This window comes from Rhipicephalus microplus, chromosome 7 (genome assembly GCF_043290135.1).
Source record: "Rhipicephalus microplus isolate Deutch F79 chromosome 7, USDA_Rmic, whole genome shotgun sequence".
Lineage (NCBI taxonomy): Eukaryota > Metazoa > Arthropoda > Arachnida > Ixodida > Ixodidae > Rhipicephalus > Rhipicephalus microplus.
This window is the reverse complement of record NC_134706.1, coordinates 145,429,693-145,450,785: the sequence shown is the minus strand read 5'-3', so window position 1 is coordinate 145,450,785 and position 21,093 is coordinate 145,429,693. Positions and strand designations below refer to the sequence as shown.

Below are 21,093 nucleotides of genomic sequence, written 5' to 3'. Positions count from 1 at the left end.
AACTTCATATACGCCACGATCAAATTTCCCGCAAGAGTGTATGTATCAGTAGAGGTTAAGGAATCAGTTCAACAGTTTAGGCCTAATGTCGGAATATCAGGAATGTAATGTTTTCTTAAAACTTGCTCATGCAGAAGACTTGCTCATGCATTTCCATGAAGAAATGCTTCGATGAAAATGCGACCTAACGCACGAAAATGTGCTTTACTGAGTTCATAGTTGTGCCACTTGCCAGTGGCCGTTCTGTTCTACAGTTACTGTTTCCTGACATTACCGCCAGATAATGTCCATCTCTCACGCAACGTCTCCCGACAGAAGACTACTCTCTTTCGACGACATTTGCTGCGAAGCAAGTAGATACGCAGCCAATTTTGCTGAAACAGCTCTCATGCTACGTTATTATAATACTCCCAGTATACACTTCTTTTATGAAAGAAAAAAGGAGAACAAATTCGAGGTTACAGAGCTTACACACGTTGCGTATTGCAGTTATTGTAAACATTCGTTCATGTTGTACTGCTTCACGAAAAACCTTTTTAACGGAGGAACCTTTTGCTCCTAAAAGAGATATATATTTTCGCGAGTCCAAGAAGGCAGGCATTAGTATGCATGTTTATTTAAATACCTTACTACAGTAATTGTAGCAGCGCTTTCCTAATTGTCTTAAGCCTCTCACAAGCCTAATGTAGCAGCTCTTGTTGAGTAAAGGAGGGAACGTAACAAATTTATTGTGTTTACAGTAGATGTGATGTTACTTAGAATCACCCGGCTAGGCCCATTCGGGGGTGGTCAGGTTAAAAGCGACCACCCTCGCGCAGGCAGACGGGCAGCATTTGAGAAGTGAGGCCCTGAGCATTATTAAGCTTCTTTATTTCCTCTTGGTGGAAAGTTTGTATCATGCACGAATTAAGTGGTGATTCATCGGCACCATGTAACAAACAGCTTGCATGTGTTCATCACTTCGGCAGCACATTCACCGAAGTGCACCTGAGCTGCTGCTCTTTTGAAGTGAATATGGAGCAAATACTGCAGCTATAATGATTCTGTGGACGGAAGAAAATTTTGTTAGAGCTTACACGTTCCGTAAAAGCTCTACATCAAAAGGCATTGTGTATTCAAGAAATGAACAATGAACGTGTCATTCATAATTTGAATTTGTGGTAAAATGGTTCATTTTTTCTCTAGCAACTATCCTAAGACAATCTAATAATTAGCCATCAGCACAGCTTTTCAGAGACTAACCAAAAGGTGCGCACGGTGGAAACACATAAACAAGAGACTTTGTAAAACATTCAAGATTCATTACGTTCCGAAATAAGGTAACTTCTACCAAACGTAGCGCAATCAAGAAAAACTTGCACAGACTAATTACAGCAGATAGATCGAAAGCATTCATTAGTGCATGAAACACCTGTGAATACATCAAAAGCAAGGGCTTCGAGAGACAGGAATCACGACATCAACCAGCTGCACTTAAGCGATGATGCGGTGTGACTGATGGCATATGTGGATTCACGCGACATCACGCATGCTTCAATTGCTCGATGTGTCTCACAGCTACGTCGATATACTAACAGCAACAGACCACTTCTTTGTCACTACGAAACACTAGTGCGGAAATAGATCCTCAGGTCATGACAATAATGATACGAGAGGCGGTGTTTTTCAGCAGGAGGGTAAAGATATCACCACTCTACAATTAGCGAGACAAACGCGATGTACTGAGCTCAACATGACATGCTGACATGCTGTCCTAGGTGACATTTTTGACATGTCTGTCAAAGCTAGAAATCGAACAACATGCGTACAACAATGCTAAAATTTGTGTTTATGTTTACTAATAATTTTTTCTCTTGAATTGCTGAAAAATAACGTTTTAATTATTACACATAAGCCGTTGCGAAGAGGTCACATGTAAAATACAGGTACTGTTTCCTTTGATAGGATACATTCATTTTTTTCTATTTCTGATATAACGCCACTTTATCAGCTCACCCACCTAAAAAATGTTGCATTCAATATGTAATATGCTGCCATAAGCGTGCTTTTTTACTTTCTTAAGAAAAACGATTCCCGTAATATCACTCTGAAATGCACACTGAACCAGTTAAACATTTTTCTATTTTCATTTCTGGGCATATAATTTCTCAAACACCTTAAACATACGAACGAGCGAAGCCGAAATTTGCTACAAGCTACCATAGTAGTTGCAGAGAAACATACATCTGCCAAATCACCATCTTTGTAGCCTAGGATGCAACCTAAAGATTTATTTCTTTCGATGTAATTTACACAGACCTAAAAAGAAAAACAAATAGAACGCGACGAATCTTAGCGCATAGAATTTGACCCAAACTTTTTGTGAAAGTGCTTCTTGTGCTTATGTGTAGAGGTGACGTAACCTTTCATAATCAGGTAGCAAAAATGTTTAAACTTTTGAAAGTTGCCGAGAAATTATTGTAGCGCTTCCTCGCAATAACACGACGATTGTGAATCCACTGTGCAGTGGTACATTTATACAATCCACGGAAATTCTTGCTTGAAAACACATGAAGCGATTTTCAGAGAATACCACTTTTGCCGCGAGGATGGATTGATAAATGTGACAGCGACCGATTCGACAATTACACGAAAGGATGCTGGCAGCTAACTGCTATAAAATTCTGGTCTCTTGATCAAAACATTGGCGTACCGAAATGTGACTGCGGCATTTTTCGAAGCAAGCTTTTTTATTTCTTTTGCTTAGACTAGAACAGTGAAAAGAGAGAGTGTTTCTGAGAGCAATAGTCATTTTCCTTGTAACCCTTGTGAAGGAGACTTGTACGCCTCAAAAAATATAAGTAACCGATGAGAAGTTTTATTTATTTTTGTAGTATTGATAATTGTGATTTTTAAATCCTAGGAAAATCAACCGAGTGATCACATAAACGTTATCGATTACTTTGCAATTGTTACCTTGAAAATTTGATTTGCGTAAGCAATAACTTCATTTTGCTAAAATTGAAAGGAACTATACCATGGCTTGCCCGTTAAACAGTGCTTATGGTTTACATTAGGTCTGGGAGATCTTATTGCAAAAGCGTTACCTCCAGCCCGTTGTCGCCGAAAAGTAGTGCTAGAAAGGCAGAACATAAAGTGCATCGTAATCGAAAGCGTCTAGTTATGCCTGGCCTCAGGATTCATCATGGTTACGCCGTTTTGCTTGCACTTGTCAGTGCAAATGATAATAAAATTCATCACTGTGGACGCCAATGGGCCAGGAGCTGTCAGACAAAAACTTTCCAAGGGATTGACGCCTATATGGGAGTACTGAAACCCATATTCCTCTGGGAAGGTGCTTGCATCTGTGACAATAATAATTAGGCAAGATAGATGCCCGCATCATCCTGGGACGGCGCTCATGGAGAGGTTCTCATCGAAACATCGCATATCTTCTCCAAAAGTTAGGTCAAAATGTTGCCCCTGCTCTACAATGCTGCCACCATCACCTCCGAATTCTACACTCCCTTATTTTTGGAGTTCTCATACATGTCGGGAGTACTTGGGATAAGGTCGCCCCAAGTGCGAGACCCGTCCGTTGATTATGAGTGGTGCAGATGTGGTCACATTGGAAGTTTTGTGGGTCATGCTTTTCAGCAGGTGCCTTGTGCAGACCCTTCAAATATTTCGGTGGGTGAGACACTAAAACAGGACAACACTGGACGTTCGGGAGCTCCTGCCATTGCTTCCCGAGCATCTCAGTGTTCGCTGAAACAAAGCCATAAAAACAAAATAATTCTGTACGCAATAGGTGATGATCTAACTTCTGTCTGTATTAATTACGTAAGTATTCAGGCGTTCTCTTGTGAGAACGTACTTTCCTCTAAGAATAAGATGCTTAGTCGGACCAGTGGCGGGACCAGCTGGCAAGAACCGCTGAAGCCCAGCCCGAAGAGTACACATGGCTGTTTGAAAATCAAACGCTCGTAACCCAACCTCTACAGCAATGAATCAGGGAGCGACTGCGCCATCAACAACACCAAAAGTAGACCGTGCACGGTGATCTACATTTAGGGAACGTTGAAGCATTTAATAAAACATTATTTTACAAATAAAGGCAGTCATTTTACGTCGCTGTCATTCTTTGCTACGAATGCCTTTTTTTTTGTTTTCTTGGTCAAGTTTTAGCTCTAGAAAGCGCTTCAATGAAGGCTGAAAGAAGTACACCCGTGCACAGCCCAATTTATTTTGTTCGATGGTCGAGCTAAAAAATTACAAGGGCGCTATGGTTTCATAAATGTTGTTTAGTTAAAATTCGAAGTATTTTAACAGCGAGGTCAAAATACTTCGCGTCGTATTGTGAAGTTAAAATACTTCGCAATAATTTGTTAAGTAGTTTGCTTTGTATTGCGAAGTTCAAACACTTCGCAATACAAAGGGTCCTGATTGTGTGCAAGGACCGTGGTTTTTTCAAAGATGGGGCGACATTTGCAGTCCCACACGTGAATGTCAAAGTGCCCCGACACACCGGTGTACACTCTATAATAGTGCTCACAGAGTCTGTCATTCACACAGCGTCCCGTCTGGCCCACATGCATTCTGTCACACGTCAGTGAAATGAAGGACATGGTGCACAGAATCAATTGAACTAACTTTCGCTAATGGTCTCTATTAAAGCCTCTTTTTTCTGTCATTCAAGAGGCCGAGTTGCACAGGCCAGAAAGCTTCTCAGAGGCGCGGGAAGCGTGTAAATTTCTTGTACAATGAGAAGCTTTCTTCTATAGGTGCTGTAAGGTGCTGCAAGTAGCGCCAATCAGTCGTGTAGAACTTCTCAGGACGGGATCCGGCAGTCTGAATTTGCAACTAGAAAATCTCACAGATGTGGTCTTGAAGCCTTCACTGCGACGCACCACACACACACAAAAACAAACTTCGATAGAGGTGAGTGATATCACTAATCTCATCGAACGACAGCAACGAAACGTCATGCATCATACAGAACTTGTGACAGACGTTTGAGACTGTATTACCACCAATGAAAACTAGTAGAACCAGATCTTTCTGAAAAAACCTCCACATTCTTTCACTACTGGTTTTTGTTTTATAAATGAGCATGTGGAAAAAATAGTAGGATCTGTGTGGACATGAAGATTGAGAATTTGTGCCACTATCTCGGTGGTGTAGTAGGAAGGGATATGATATGCACCTTCTACTTGAACCACCAGCTTGTTGGCATCACTGGAAAATGATTTGTAGTCGGTTTTCATTGAAAACACTGTTTAATGGGGGGATGCTGCTACGCTTTACCTACCAATGTTGCTCCCTTTGCTCTTAGATCTCGCTTGGACTAGCCAACAATGCCTTGCACCGACTGCGAACGCTTACCTTTGTTGCCTTTTTCGAAAGCTATGCCGAAGAGTTGTACAGTGTGTTCGCATGTGGTCGTACTACGCCGACTCGGACGCCTCGAAGCCAACGCAAGCGGAGTTTGCGCTCGCTCGAGCGATCGGGCCCTGTGGTCACCGATTGTGAGAGTACACAGCTAGTCACGAGGGCAAGTTTTTGTCAGCGGTTTGTCACCGTAAACTCTTTTGCCGACTAAGACCTGCTCACGGCCCCCCTTGTGTTGTACTTTCACCCGTCGCGTGGATAAGGCTCTCTCACTTTCCCGCCCTTTTTGCAGCGGCCAATGTACTAAGTATTTGGTGCTGCCGCAGGCAATGAAGCGTTGCGTCTTGTTTGGGAGCAGTACTGTGTACTTGCAATGCTGCTCTGAGTGTCTTAGTTCTGTGAACGCGCGTGTACAATGACGTAAGTCACGCGAGGTGATGGAGAACGTGACCCTATCGCTCACTAAGATGGAACCCATGCTAGTTGCCATGCCCTTTGGGGTACATGTACACTACAAGTTTTAAAGAATATCAGCTTCTTCCTGGTCATACTGGTGAATGTATGAACTTATAAATATTGTAACAGGGAAGAAAAGACATGCGTCAAATATATTTGCGAGCAAGTTTGTGCAACGCTGCTTGTCACTTTCAGGTGTGTATTCAGCCCCTGGCATTACTAGCCGCTGCCAGAAGCACCGTTCAGGAGTGATTTATTCCGTGGGAGTGAGTAGTATCGTTTAGGTTTTGAGATGTGCCCTATATTGGTAGGGACTGAAGCTCCTGCTGACGTGGGACGAATGGGAGTAATCTCATAGGTAACGCTCATCACCTTCCGTATGACTCTGTAGAGGCCGACGTAACGGGACTTGATTTTTTCGCAGAGACCGACACGACATGCACATCAAGACCACGTGAAATATTGCACGTAGTGGTGCCGGCAACAGCACACTTTTGGTCAACCTGTGAGGCAGAGAAACGACCTGGCGCGACTTGGCGGTTGTTGTTAGCACGGGCCAGAGCATTACCATCACAGGCAGTCGATGAGATGGCGTCAGAATGAAGCATAATGTCCATGGGTAAAGGCGGGTCATAGCCAAACACTAGGTAAAAAATGAAAATCTAGCTGTGCCATGACATAAAGCGTTGTATGCGAAGGTAATGAAAGGTAAGTAGATGACTCTATTTTTGTTATCCTTAAAGACGTACATCGCTATCACATTCATCAGTGTATGGTTGGGACGTTCGTTGAGGCCGTTGGCTTGTGGGTGGTGTGCTGCAGTGAACTTTTGGTGGGTGGTGCAGGATCGCAGGAGGTCGTCAACTACTTTAGATAGAAAAGAGTGGCCATGGTCAGTGATCAAGTGACGAGGAGCACCATAACACAGAATGAGCGATGAAAAATCATTTGGGCTGCATCAGTAGCCCAGCTGGTGGGGAGGGCTCGTGCAACAGTATACCACATTGCGTAGTCGGTAGCGATGGCAATCTACTAATTACCGATGACTAACTCGAGAAAACGTCCTAAAAGATCGAGGGCAACTTGAAAAAATAGCTCATCTGGTATTTCAATGGGCTAAAGGGTACCAACAGGCTCCAGCGCGGGTGTTTTATGACGCTGGTAGAGGTCGCATGGCGCAACGTGCTGTCACCGAGAACGTTGGAAGCCATGTCAAAAGAATCGTCGGCAAACGTGGTCATACTTGCGTGACACCCTTAGATATCCCGCGGCGGGTGCATCATGACGCTGAGCCAAAACTTCTGAGTGAAGATGTGCAGGAACAACAAGCAAAAGCACAGCATCATCAGGAAGGGCGTTGTAGCAGTGCAAGATGTTGTGAATACGAACACCTGTAAGAAGGGGTCGGGATGCGGAGATTCCAGACCATCAATAATATGGCGCAAAGAGGAGCCGTGGCGTTGTTCAGAAGCAATGTTGGTAAAGGATGTATATAAGAGAACAGGGGCTTCGTGCCGACCTTTCAGCATTTTAGGGGGGATCAACTGCGTGACGGGACAAGCAGTCGGAATCCTTGTGAAGTTTCCCGGATCAATAGAATACGCAAAAAAGTGCACTCTTGTAAGGGCAGCACCTAGCGAGGAAGACATCCTATAGGGTCCTTGAGCGAGGATGGTTAGCAACGAGAATTATGGTCCATTATAAGTGAAAAGTGTCTACCATACAGATATGGTAGAAATTTCGCAAGCCCCAGATGCGCTAAGTACTTGCATCCTGTGATTGCGTTATTTTGTTCCGAGTGCGACAATAGTCAGCTTGCGTACGCGACGACGCTGCGTATTCTTTGTTGCTGTTTCGCCAGCACTGTGCCTATGCCGGGGCCATTAGCATCAGTATGAAGCTCCGTGGTAACAGTTGGGTCGAAGTGTGCCAGGACTGGTGCATTGGTAAGAATGGCAACTAGTCACGAGAAGGCGATTTTTGTTGTTGGCGCCACGTGATTTCGACATCATTTTTCAGTAAGCAGGTTGGAGGACAGGCTACTTCAGCTAAACTCTCAACAAAACGACGAAACTATGAGCACAGTCCCACAACACTTCGAACTTCTTTGGCTAAGAAGGGTGTGAGGAAGTCGCGAACTGCTCAAAAATTTGTAGGATTTGTTTGTACGCTCGCCGCATTACCAAAATGGCCAATTATGCTGATTTGCCGTTGTACAAAGTGTCATTTGGACGAGTTAAGTTGCAGTTTGGCATGCCAGAAAACCTGAATCTGTGTTGACAGATGGGAAAAAAGCTTTTGATTGTAGTAGAACAAACAATAACACCGTCAAGATATCAGAGAGAGATGGACCACTTCATTTCTCAAAGGAGTGGGTCCTACTTGCGCTCGAAAATCGCGGGAGCGAACATAATTCAAACGGCATCACTTGAAACTAATAAAGTCCTTGAAGAGTCATCCAGGCTACCTTTTCTGTGTGTCGGTCATCTACAGCCATCTGCCAGTAGCCTTAGTGGAGGTTTATCGAACATATATGTTTAGTGCCGTGGAAGCAATCGAGTGCATCATTTATGTGTGGTGGACAATACACATCTTTTTTGTTAATTTTATTCAGATGGTGGTAGTCAAGACAGAATATCGAGCTATAGTCCTTCTTTCCAAGAAGTTTAACGAGTAAGAACCAGGAACTGAATGAGGGTTAGTTGATTACTGTTAGTTGTTCTAGTGTGGGCAAATCTTGCAAAGGACGTAGGAAGACGTAGCCATTGTGTTGGGAAGGAGGTCAAATTGGTGAACAATGTGCCTACTTTTTGCCTGTTCGAAGCGAGAACATTCGTCTAGGACCGACTCGACTGCGAAGCAGTTCTTACGCAGCCACGAATTGAAGACACAATTGGCAATTTCTTTCACGATGTCTCCGACTTTGTCCTCCTCAAGCATATACTTGTCAAATTTGTGGCACAAAGCCAACCCGGCCTGCATATACGCAATGTACGGCTCTGTGGATGTCTGGGCACGAGTCGTGAGCTCCATCTTTGCGGCCACTTGTCTTCCGATGGGTTTCCCAAATAAAGAGAATAATTTCTGCTGCTGAAGTCCCAGCTAGTCAACGCCTTTCGATGCGTCTCATACCAGAGTATTGCCGCACCACCCAAGTAGATGATGATGAGCAATACCAGCGTCCAGTAGGCACCCGCGTCAGAGTGGTGAAGTCAGCGACCCTATTAGTGCTACCCATATACTTCCCACTGTGATACCAGTTTAACATTGTGTACCAGTGCCAAAAACGTACTGGTATCACGCTGGGGACGGCGGTTTTCACATTATGGAAGATTTGATACCTGACACACGGTAACCAATGACTAGCCTGTCACACCAGAAGAGTAGGCTTCATCATTTCATGGTTGGTGCACTACCAAGCTGAACATTTATTACTTTAAATAAACAAACTCAGACACTAGCATAAGTTCTTATATTTTATATAAACATGCAAGGCACTTATTAGTATTCTACTCTGTCGTCCGATGTACATGTCTGACGAGGGTTATTCTTCATCACTGGAGGCTATCCATAGTCTAGATGCGTTGCTCGTAGACTCCTGGGTTCCTCCGTCATATTATGCATTTTTCTGAAATAGAATTTTATTAATTGGAGTTCATCAATTTGAATACATGATGAGTATTCATGTGACATTGTGATGTTACCGCGCTGCACATATTCTTTATAATAGTTAGCCTTGAATTCATCTTTCAGCACTGTAATTTGTGGACACAGCATCGCACTCACACACACATATAAGCAGTTGTGGTAAACTAAGCTAATGGTGTCCTTCTAAGCTGTTTGTGTTTACTTCTATGTCCCTTCAAATTTTTACTACAGCTGTTCCTAAGGTGAACATGATTTTACCAGAAACGCTCACATTTTATGACGAAAAATGAAAGTTATTGGGTTTCACAATGTAACTTGAGAGTTAAAAACTTCCTATAAATCAGAGAATAACAGCAGTCACAACGTACAGGAATTTCGCAACACTTCAACATAAAAGTGAACACCTCATTCACACATCAATGGCGAGCTCTGAAATACACCTAAAGTGGTGTTGTTAGCATCACGAAAAAAATTCAACAAAATGCTGAAATATAGGCTGCCCCCCACTTGCATTATTATAGATTATTCGTCGTCTCATGCATAGACGCCCAAAATTACAATTTAGAGAGGGAAAAATATGCAAGCAAAAACTATAAAGTAGAAAACTTGTGTGACTTGCGCAGGTGCCAGGAAAGTTCTCTTAGGTCATCGGGAGTGCACGCTCACTGGAGCGTGGTTCGTTTAGAGACCACTTGTTTGCGAAGTTATAATCAAAGCTTATTCCCACGCCCTTGTGGTGGTACAGACTGATACGGAAGAGTTGGTCACTGATGTGGCTAAAAGTGAACCATCGTTTGCTCTCTCTCTGTTCTTTTTTGTCATTTTTTCTCACAACAAAAGTTAATCCGACATCTTATGCCTTCTAGTTCCACACCAAAACAACTGACGCCAGTACAACAGGGTTCACTCAAATCTGTTGACGCAGCCACCGCCTTTAAGGTCTACCACCTCAATACAGTTCCCTGGCAAGTTCAGCGAGGAAACTGTTTTCAGTGACCGCAACCCAAACTTAGCATGACAATGACCCATTCGCTGCCATACCTTGCATCGTCAACATGCCTTGCACGTCGAACCCATGGCGATCCCCGTGAGAATGTGGATTACTGGTTGGACCACTGCGACCATCAATGACTGGGACACTCACCTTATCTTTAAAAACGTCCACATCTCCCTCCTTGATGAGGCAAGAGTGTGGTACGAAAATCGCAAGGCTGCATCTGTCAGTTGGCAGGAGTTCCATCCGCTACTGCTTGTGGCTTGCAGCAACCCCGAGCGGAAAAATAGTGGAGCAGGCACTCTCTGCATGATTTTAAATGCCCAACAAGAGTTCATGTTTGAAATTACGCGACTGTTCCGACGGGCTGACCTGCCTGTAGGAACAGTCATTTACTCCTCACGTTAGCAGTATGACTGCTAGTCTGAGGCGTAAACGAACATTTTTTCACAGGCATTGTGCACAACCCACCAAGAGCAGTGTGTGAGTTCGTCCGTGAGGCAACAATCATAGGACGCATGCTTCCGCAGCGGTTATCTCAGTATGAGCGATAGACTGCCTTGTCCGCTGCGAGCTCGCTTGTGCCTGAACGTGATGACAGGGAGATCCTTACAGAGCTATTACGGCAAGTTGTCCGAGAGGAGTTATAGAAGTGTCATGCAGTGGCACCTCCGAGAGTCCTAGCTATCAACGACCTCAATCGCCCTGAAGTCAGAAAATAATCTATCTCTGACCACTATCCCGAGCCGAACATCCCACGCTATTCTACGCAGAAACCCTAGGGGTCTCTACGCCGTCAATGGCCTGTTGATTGCATCCACCTGGTGAGACTTCTTGACGTTTCGAAGCTTAATCTACCACCCATCTTTGCAGACCAACTATCATCCTGGGCCGCAGAAATTCACTGCATGGCGTGCTCCCGATAATCGACATTTCTGCTACCACTGCGGTGAAGCTGGACACGTACCTCGACTGCTACTACCGAAGAATATGTTTGCGCTTATTCTGCTCGTATGCGCGTTGTCCACGCTATGGTGAGTGCCCACACGAAGTTAAATACACTTAGTAGATAGTAATCACCCTCCTGGTCGTCAGTGATGAAAACCATGTTCAATTAATCTGTCGGCTAACACCAACAAACAACGTCCGAGCAGCCTTTGAGTTTACTTGTGCCAGTGCCTCAAGTCCACGCCAGGAAAAATGAGGACGCCGACCTTTGTGGCTGAGGCCGCTGTGACGCGAACTGACAAATATGCTCCTATGCTACCGGTCACGTGCACATGACGTGCCGGAACAAGCCCAACCCTCGTGCACACGAGCGGCGTTTCTTTTTTATTTTTTGTTGACGAGCATTGTTTCGAAGTCTACTGCCTGCTTCTGCGGGTTGGTTTGAAAACGGTGGAATAAACGTGGTAGAATAGACGAGCACAATGAGTGCGCGAACGTGTAGGAGCGTTCCACGGCTGTCGTCTGCTCGATGCGCGGAATGCGGCTGCGAAGACACGAACGCATACGAAATGCCAGCACATTAGCCCCGCATCTCGTTGCAATTCACGGTGAAAAACTGAAGAAAAAAGAACGCTCACATTCTCTTATTACGTCTCAATATTTATGTAGACATTTTATTAAACTATTCAGGCACCAAATACATAAAGTATACGCATGCTGTGTTAAACGATTTTCGCCATGTAACGTGCCACTGTTGGAAACGTCAAAGCATATTCGTCTAGGTAGAGGACCAACGTCACTGCATTGCCGTGTATGTAGAGCCTTTCACACGTGCACGTCATGCCCTCATTCTCTTGGTGCGCGACCGCGAAAGGAAGGAGGAGCAGTGTTCATCTTTAATTTTGACCCATTTCAGAAGCACGTAGCGTTGCGAATTTGGGCACACGTGATCATTAACGCCTCATCTACAGACTGCGCTTGTCAGCTCGAATTTCTCAAACCTCGTGAGTTGCCCTTTAATGGCGCACAACTGATGCAGGAACGTCTACTTGTATCACCGTTTTCATCGACTATCATCCGATAACCGGACTCATCGATACAGGAGCTGATGACTCGGGGATGACTGCTGCATCGGGTACCAAGTTACGCAAGATGCTGAAAACTTGCTCCATTTTTTTTTCTCAAGCGTTCCTGAGAGGCAGTACTCGTCCTACTACAGCAATGCTATTTTAAAACTTGTACGTACTTTCACCGGTCACTTCTCTCGCACTAATCCCGCTTGTGTAGTACTGGACGATGTATGTCACTATCAACAAAGCCCCCAAAATGCTTATCATGGCGTGCTTTGTCACAATGAAGCCACCTCGTCTCTAAGTGAGCCCGCTTCACGTATTACAAGTAGTCTCGAGCTTTCACTATTTCTTGTGTAAGCACTTTGTTAAAATAGCGTAGCGCTCAAACTAATCTACAAACGAAGCCATGCAGCCATGAATTATCCCACTTTTCAAATTGTCTGTTAAAATTACTACCCGCAAGCTGTGGTTCACAGGCATCGCACAGCATCTGCTGGAGGCCTTATGTAAAGCTGCGTGACAGTACAAAAACGACAAACCGACCGACTAAAGAACTTTTCATGAACTTAACTAGAAATACCTAATTACTACCTTGCCAAACACACCTATGTCCGAACTAACCTCATTGTAACCGGAGATTTAAATCTATCAGGGACAAATTTGGTTTAATGTGTCAACATTTCAGAAAATCCAAAAGCACTGAATCCCTTTTGTTCCCAGTTCTCGGTTACTCATTAAACCAGATTGTTAGATTTGCTACCATATTCAAATATATGTCATCCTCCCTAATTGACCTCATATTTGTAACTAATTCACTCGATAACTTAGCAGGCAGCTTTGACGAACAAATATCAGATCACACGTTAGTAGCTATGACTTGCCCTGTTCGAATAGAAAAAATACATTTCACCTGCCTCTATTTTTGCTAAATAATACGCAAGCGCATGTGATGCTGTTATTCTCAATTTTTTTAGAATCTAGTTATTCGGTGTTCGATGAAATATATAATGTTGAGAGGCTTTGATCGAAATTTCATGAGATAATAACTTTCTGTGAGTGCCATATTATTTCGTAAAAGAAGACACGTAAAGACAGGCAGAACCCTTGGGTAACAGGTCATATAATTCAATTGAAACTAAATAATAAAAGATGGAGTAAAAGTGGACCCCGACATGATGCTTCCGCTTTGACGAACGTGTTGCGAGCAAAAGTGAATGATGCAAAAAATTGTTTATTCAATACAACACTACCCAGATATGAAATGTGGGGTTTACCGTCCCAAAACCACCATATGATAATGAGAGACGCCGTAGTCGAGGGCTCCGGAAATTTCGACCACATGGGGTTCTTTAACCTGCCCCAATACTGAGCACACGGGTCTACAACATTTCTGCCTCCATCAGAAATGCAGCCGCCGCAGCCGGAATACGAACACCACCCTCGTTCATGACGAGTGAACCAAAGAAGTTCTGGCGCTACTTTTCAAACAATCAACACACGCTTTCACAAAATAAATTACGTGATCACACCTTCATTGGGCCTACATCCATAGCAAATAAGCTCAGTGGGTTCATTCAAGCAGTATTTACGAGAACCGGATCTTTCTCTTCATTTCCATCACAAGGCGTCAAAGTGGCGATGAAAGAAATATTGGTAAGTGAACAAAAAACTTCTTACGTGTACTGCGCAAGTTATATACAGAGAAGCATTTTGGTCCTGGCCATATCGCAAACATTTCTCGGCAGATATACGCGGGTTGGTTCTCAAAATTTCTGCGCGAAATTTACGCAGTAAGTTTGAAATCATCATCTATCCCTGATGACTGGAGCTGTGCAAATATTGTGCCATTCCACAAATCTAATTACAGACCAGTGTCACTCACGAGCACGTGTTGCAAGGCTTTGGGGCACATTATTTACAAAGCCATTGTTACCCACCCTGAATAAAACAGCCCTTTGTCAACGCCGACATGGTTTCAGGTCTGCATGGTGAACCGTGGCGCAATAACACTATTAACGCATGGCAATGCTGACGAACGTTATATAGGTGGCCAAATCTATGTGATTTTATTTATTTATCGAAAGCGTTTAATTTTGTTCCTCATGTTGACCTCATTACCAAACATTATTCAGATGGTATTGACAGAGCCGCTGTGTCTTGGGTTTCATGCTAACTAACGAATAGAAAACAATGTGTCACTGCAAATTTCACCAATAAAGTTTCGCAACCAACCAACCAACGGCGAATTTCACATCATTAGCAAACCTGAGTGTGTCTTCTGGTGTACCCCATGGATTGGCGTTAGAACTCATGTTATTTCCAATATGATATAACCGATATACAAGAGTGTGTCCATCCGGATGTACAGATACGTTTGTTTGCAGACGACTGTGTCATTTACAAGCCAGTGCATAGTCACGCAGATTGTTATGACTGGAACATGCCAATGGATCCTAATGGAGAATGAGAGACAAAAGCATTCGGCTTTTAGTTAACGCGCACGCCGCGAACTTTTTATTGTTCAACAAATCACAGGAGAAATCTCACACTGGCACCACCTTGCAGGTCAAAATGTAACACTTCTTACACACTATGACTACGACTACGACGGACCAACGGGTGCCGCTTTAGGAAGCTTCGCCCCTAAAAAATAATTGGCTGATCCCACGTACAGTGGGAATCGATGATATGCGAAGCATGACTGAGAAAGGCTGATATGCCACTTCCCCATCACCACAACGTTAAGAGGTCGATACATGACACGCATCTCATGATTATCATGTTTGCACCAGTAATAGATTCGTCGCGTATTGACTTCAAGTAACACCCAATTTCTTATGGGAGGAGCTAGCGAAATGGCCTCGAGGGCATCATGAAGGACCCAATATATTCCAACGTAACGTTGACGCACGTGCACGCTGGGCACAGCGACGCTACGTTAGCAAAACGCCAGCACTCTACAGTCTGTCGCCAAGCGCGACTGGTGCGACCAGCGTCCGTCGTCGCGGCCCGACGGCAACCGGCGCTAAGTCCGACCTGCTGCATTTGGTGCTAAGGTGTTACCTTAACAGCACTGCATCTGGCTATTTCCGAGACGGAGGAACGCTGGATGTGCTGAAACGGGAATTCGTCAAAGCAACGCTGCACGCGCCTGCCAGTGCATGGCAGGAACGGCGCCTGCATGGCAACGGTGGCGTGACGCGACGAAACCAACGCCGGTGCGCACGCGCGCCGGGTCACGTTGAAGTGTTGTGACACCTCTACTGTGGCATGTAAGCGTGTTCTCACATAGCACGCATCTCATGATTACATGTTTGCAGCATACCTTCGCCATTCACTGACATTACGTAATACCTAATTTGGTAAATGTGAAGCTAGCGAAACGGCCGCGAGCTCATGATTAGCGTGGAATATAGCCATGTTACATGACACGCACCTACACTGGTTGTTATCATGTTTGCACCAGCCAAATATCTCCATTCACGCCCCGTAATACCGAACTTCGTACTTGTGACGCCAGTGAAACGGCCGCGAGCGCTTCATGAACGTGGCATGTAGTCATGTTGTTACATGTGTTAAGACGTTTATTGGCGAACACTTGTCGATAGTGCTTGACAGCGACAGTCAATGCGGGGACCGGCTCTCTGCACGAGCTGCTCTTCTTTTTGCGAAAAGGGCGACCCACTAAAAGGCGCTGGAGAGGACGATCCACTGTGCGAAGGCTTCGCCACAACTACCGCGGGTACGAAGAGGGAGCCGCTTGGCGACCTAACAGCTGGTTTCTATGAGCTGTCATGGTAGGTCTTGGGGCGCTCCACGTTGACAATGTCGCGCCCTCGACGGTGCATGTCCGAAGATGGTTCGATGGGTTCGATCAAGTAATTTACAGGGGAACTGCGTTTGACGACACGGTAGGGACCTTCGTATTTGGGCAATAGTTTTGAAGATAGGCCAGTTGCAGCGGTAAGGATTGAGAACCAGATGAGCACTCCAGGGAAGAACGTGGGCGCAGTAGTGCTAGTGTCAGCGCGAATTCCTTTTTGTCGCTCTTGATCATGCGCTGTAAAGGTCTTTGCAAACTCTCGACACTCTTCAGCAAGCTTGGCTGTAGCAGAAGTAGGCGCCCACTCGGACGGATCTGGCTTGTACGGAAGTATAATGTAAATTTTGTGCGACGGGTGCCTTCCATATAATAAAAAGAAAAGTGAAAAGCCAGTAGTGCTTGGAGGGGCGGTGTTATATGCGTAGGAGACGAAGGGTAGAATGGCATACCGATTTGTGTGATCGCTGGCGACGTACTTGGAGAGCATGTCGCCGAGCGTACGGTTGAAGCATTCAGTGAGGCCATTCGTCTGCGGGTGGTAAGCAGCAGTTTTGCGGTGAACAACGTTGCACTCTTTGAGAATGGCTTCGACGACTTCAGACAGGAAGACGCGACCTCGATCACTGAGCAGTTCCTAAGGTGGACCATGTCGCAGCATGAATCGTTGGAGCAGGAAGGAGGCCACATCACTCGCTGTAGCCGTGGGAAGAGTGGTAGTTTCGGCGTTTTGCGTGATCTGGTCCACAGCAACAACAGCCCAGTGGTTACCAGCAGACGTTAGTGGCAGCGGTTCATACAAATTGATGCCAACGCGCCCAATCGGCCTCGCAGGGCAAGGTAGAGGTTGCAGACCTGCCGGCGACAGGTGCGTTGACGTTTCGCGGCGCTGACATTCTACGCAACGGCAAACGAATTTCTGGACGTAGCGGTACATGCCGCGCCAAAAGTACCGTTGGCGAATGCGGTGGTAAGTCTTCGATACCCCGGAGTGCGCACATTGCAGACCAGAATGAAAGAATTCGCATATGTCAGAGCGCAGACTGTGGGGTATGACTAGTAGGCACTGGCGGCCGTCACCGTTGTGATTGCGTCGGTGGAGGAAGTCGTCGCGGACGGCGAAATGGTGGGCTTAACGACGCAACACGCGAGTGGATGAAGTGGATGGATCAGTCAGCAAGTCTATCAGTGAGGCAATCCATTGATCTTTGCCCTGTTCAGTAGCAACGGCATGAATGCTAATGGAAGAAATGGCAAGGTGAGACGCTGAGTCATGGGCATTGTCGTCAGGAAAGGGAGAGCGTGACAGAGCGTCTGCGTCAGCATGTTGACTTCTGTTGCGGTACAGCACGCAAATGTCGTAGTCTTGCAGGGGAAGTGCCCACCGGGCGAGACGACCTGAGGTATCTTTCAATGACGACAACCAGCATAGTGCGTGATGGTCAGTGACTACATCACATGGGCGACCATACAAATGAGGTCGGACCTTTGTAAGGGCCCAGACGTTTGCCAGACATTCTTTCTCAGCGACGGTGTAATTATTCTCGGCTTTTGTAAGCGTACGGCTTGCATACGCCACGACATATTCCTGGAATCCTGGTTCGCGCTGCGCAAGGACAGCGCCAAGGCCGACACCACTGGCGTCCGTGTGTACCTCTCTAGGGGCCGTAGGGTCGTTGTGGTGGAGTATGGGAGGTGAAGTCAACAAACGACGGAGCTTTGTGAATGCGTCGTCACACTGTGATGACCACGAATGGAGAGGCCCGTCACTTCCGAGGATCTTCGTCAGCGGCGATGCGATAGACGTGAAGTTTGGAAGAAGCGCCGAAAGTAGGAACACAGTCCTACGAAACTGTGCAGTTCCTTGACGGATGTCAGCTTGGGTAACTCGGTTACGGCCTGAAGCTTGGCTGGATCGGGGAGAATTCCGTCCTTGGAGACGACGTAGCCGAGTATTGTCAACTGTCAAGCTGCAAGTCGGTACTTCTTTAGGTTCAGTTGCAGACTGGCGTCACTCAGACGCGTTAAAACATGCTGTAGGCGTTGAAGATGCGTGGAGAAGTCTGGAGTGAGAACGACGACGACGTCATCGAGGTAGAACAAGCACGTGTGCCATTTCAGGTCACGCACAACGATATCCATCATGCGCTCTAAGGTTGCGGGCACATTGCACAGCCCAAACGGCATGACGCTGAATTTGTACAAGCCGTCGGGAGTGACAAAAGCGGTCATTGATAGAGCGTCCTCAGCCATAGGTATTCTCCAGTACCCTGAGCGCAAATCAAGGGATGACAGAATTCGGCTCCTTGCAGGCTTTCAATCGCGTCATCTACGCGCGGTAGTGGGTACACGTCCTTACGACTGATCTTGTTGAGGGGTTGGTAGTCCACACAGAACCGCACAGAACCGTCCTTCTTCGCGACGAGAACGACAGGAGACACCCAGGGGCTGTTAGAGGGTCGAATAACATCGCGGCGAAGCATGTCGTCCACTTGCTCGTTGATTACACATTGTTCTATGGGAGATACGCGATATGAACATCGCCGTAGTGGTGGTCGTGCGCTTGTGTCGATGCGATGCGTAACAGTGGATGTGCGGCCGAGAGAACGTTGAGCGACATCGAAAGAAGAGGAGAATTTTTCCAACAGACCCAGAAGCTGGGAACGCTGGACCGGCGTAAGGTTCTCGGGAATTGAAGGACCGAATACATCAGCGGATGATGAAACAGTTGCAGAGGCAGTACTAAGCGTATTGGAGCTTGGGCAGTGCGTGTCATTGGGTTGATTCATGACTAGAGCGTCTTCGATGGGTTCCATGCTGCCTAGACATTCCCCTCGCACCAACGTAACACTGTACGGGGATGAGTTCAGAACAAAAATAGTGGTGCTGCTTTGAGTGACTTGAACGGTCACGAAAGGAACCAGCAAGCATTTTCTGGTGAAAACACGATGAGACGGCGAGAGGAGTGCAGCGGTGTCGGAAAAACTTGCGCAGTAGACCGACACCGTCGCGGACGAGTTTGCAGGCACTTGCGTGTCGTCCCTGACGAGTAACTTGCTTGCAGCAGATGGGCGGTCGGTAGGCGACAAAAAAAGAGTGTTTTGTGAGCTCTATTTCTGCTGTTGCGCAATGAATGACGGCGTCGTGGCGGGAGAGAAGATCCCATCCTAGGATGAAGTCGTGAGAGCATGAAGGAATTATGGTGAATTCGACGGCATACATCACGTCCTGAATCATGAGGTGGGCTGTGCACACCGCTGTAGGGTGAATGCTTTGGGCACTGGCTGTACGCAGGGAGAGCCGAGAAAGTGGCGTGGTCCCTTTGCGCAGTAATCGGCTGTTTTGCGTCCATGACGGATACAGCGGCTCCAGTATCTACAAGGGCAGATGCACGAACACCATCCACAAGCACGTCTATCACGTTCGATGGGCTTACCTGAGGTCTTCAGCAGTTCTACAGCGTCGCAGCCCTTGCCTGGTGGACTGCGACGACTAGTTTTCTTGGTCACCCTCGAGTGGATATGGCCGCATCGGCGACAGTGAGCGTAGTCGCGGAGAAGGTGAACAGCGGGTAGATGGATCGGGGCGGGACGACGCTGACGAAGGTGGTGGTTGGTCATAAAAGCGGCTCGATTGACTGGGAAAATTGGAGGCGACCTGCGGTTGCTGCACACGCTTGCAATAGCGTGCTACGTCACCGACGCAACCACAAGCAAAGCAGATGGGGAGATTGTCAGCAGTGCGCCATGTTCGCGGGTCCCATCCATGTCGCAGAACGCGATGGGCGAGCCGGCTGCTGATATAACGGCAAAGTGGGCGGCACACGGGGGACATGAATGACGTCGGCATATGTATTTTCTCCGAAGGGTTGCGCATGGCGATGGTTTCGGTGTAATCAAGGGGGCCAGTCACAGGAATCGGTGGGGGTGGCCTGGCGACAACTTGGGCGTAACTGAGTGTTGTAGATACGGGAAGCGGCCGGTGGTATTCAGGAACGACCTCCTCGATTTCCTGCTGAATGGCTCGGCGGAGGGGAGGCAGAATGGTGCTTGACGGCTGTTGGACACCTTTGGGGAAGCAAAAGCCACTAAAGAGACCTGGCAGGCAACTTTCACACGCACGAATGACTTGATTTCAGCGAGCGAGGTGGTGTGGTCAGGAAGTGTTTACAAGGATGAGAGATCAGCGTCACGTGAGAGTGGTCGACGGGTCATCGAGCGCTGCCGCCGCAACTCATTGTACCTTTGGCATAGTGTAATGATCTCGACCACAGTGCGAGGGTTCTTGGCCAGGAGCATGGTGAAGGCATCGTCGGCGATGCCTTTTAGAACAGGGGTGATTTTGTCAGCCGCTGATATGCTCGCGTCCACTTCCTTGCACAAGTCAAGCATGTCTTCTATGTAACTTGTGAAGGACTCACCAGTCTGCTGTGCTCGTTCACGTAACCGCTGTTCGACTTGCAGCTTACGAACGGAAGGACGGTGGAACACGTCGACGACGGAAGTTTTAAAAGCGTACCAAGTGGGGAAATCAGGTGCGTGGTTTTTGTACCACATGCCGGCCACACCCGCGAGGTAGAAAACCAGGTTGCCGAGTTTACCTGCATCGTACCAATGATTGGGGACGCTGACGCGTTCATACATGGCGAGCCAGTCCTCGACGTCGGTGCCATCCGCGCCAATGAAAACAGGAGGGTCTCGTAGGCGGGGAACCCCGGAACATGGCGTCGGCACAGGAGGAAGCGTTGGCTGAGCGGCGTCTTGGTGCATGGTAGAAGGCACGGT

The 21,093-nt window shown here is 46.7% G+C and overlaps 1 protein-coding gene across 2 annotated transcripts in view; it reads right to left on the bottom strand.

Annotated features, from left to right (window-relative positions):
• Nucleotides 1–9,289: 9,289 nt before the first annotated feature.
• The window catches only part of LOC119184731 (uncharacterized), a 74,592-nt gene continuing 62,788 nt past the window's right edge, over nt 9,290–21,093 (bottom strand). For both annotated transcript variants that reach the window (XM_037434026.2, XM_037434028.2), the window contains exon 5: nt 9,290–9,454. In XM_037434026.2, coding sequence (XP_037289923.2) covers nt 9,443–9,454 — 12 coding nt within the window. In that variant the 3' untranslated portion in view covers nt 9,290–9,442. The remainder of the gene's footprint in view (nt 9,455–21,093) is intronic.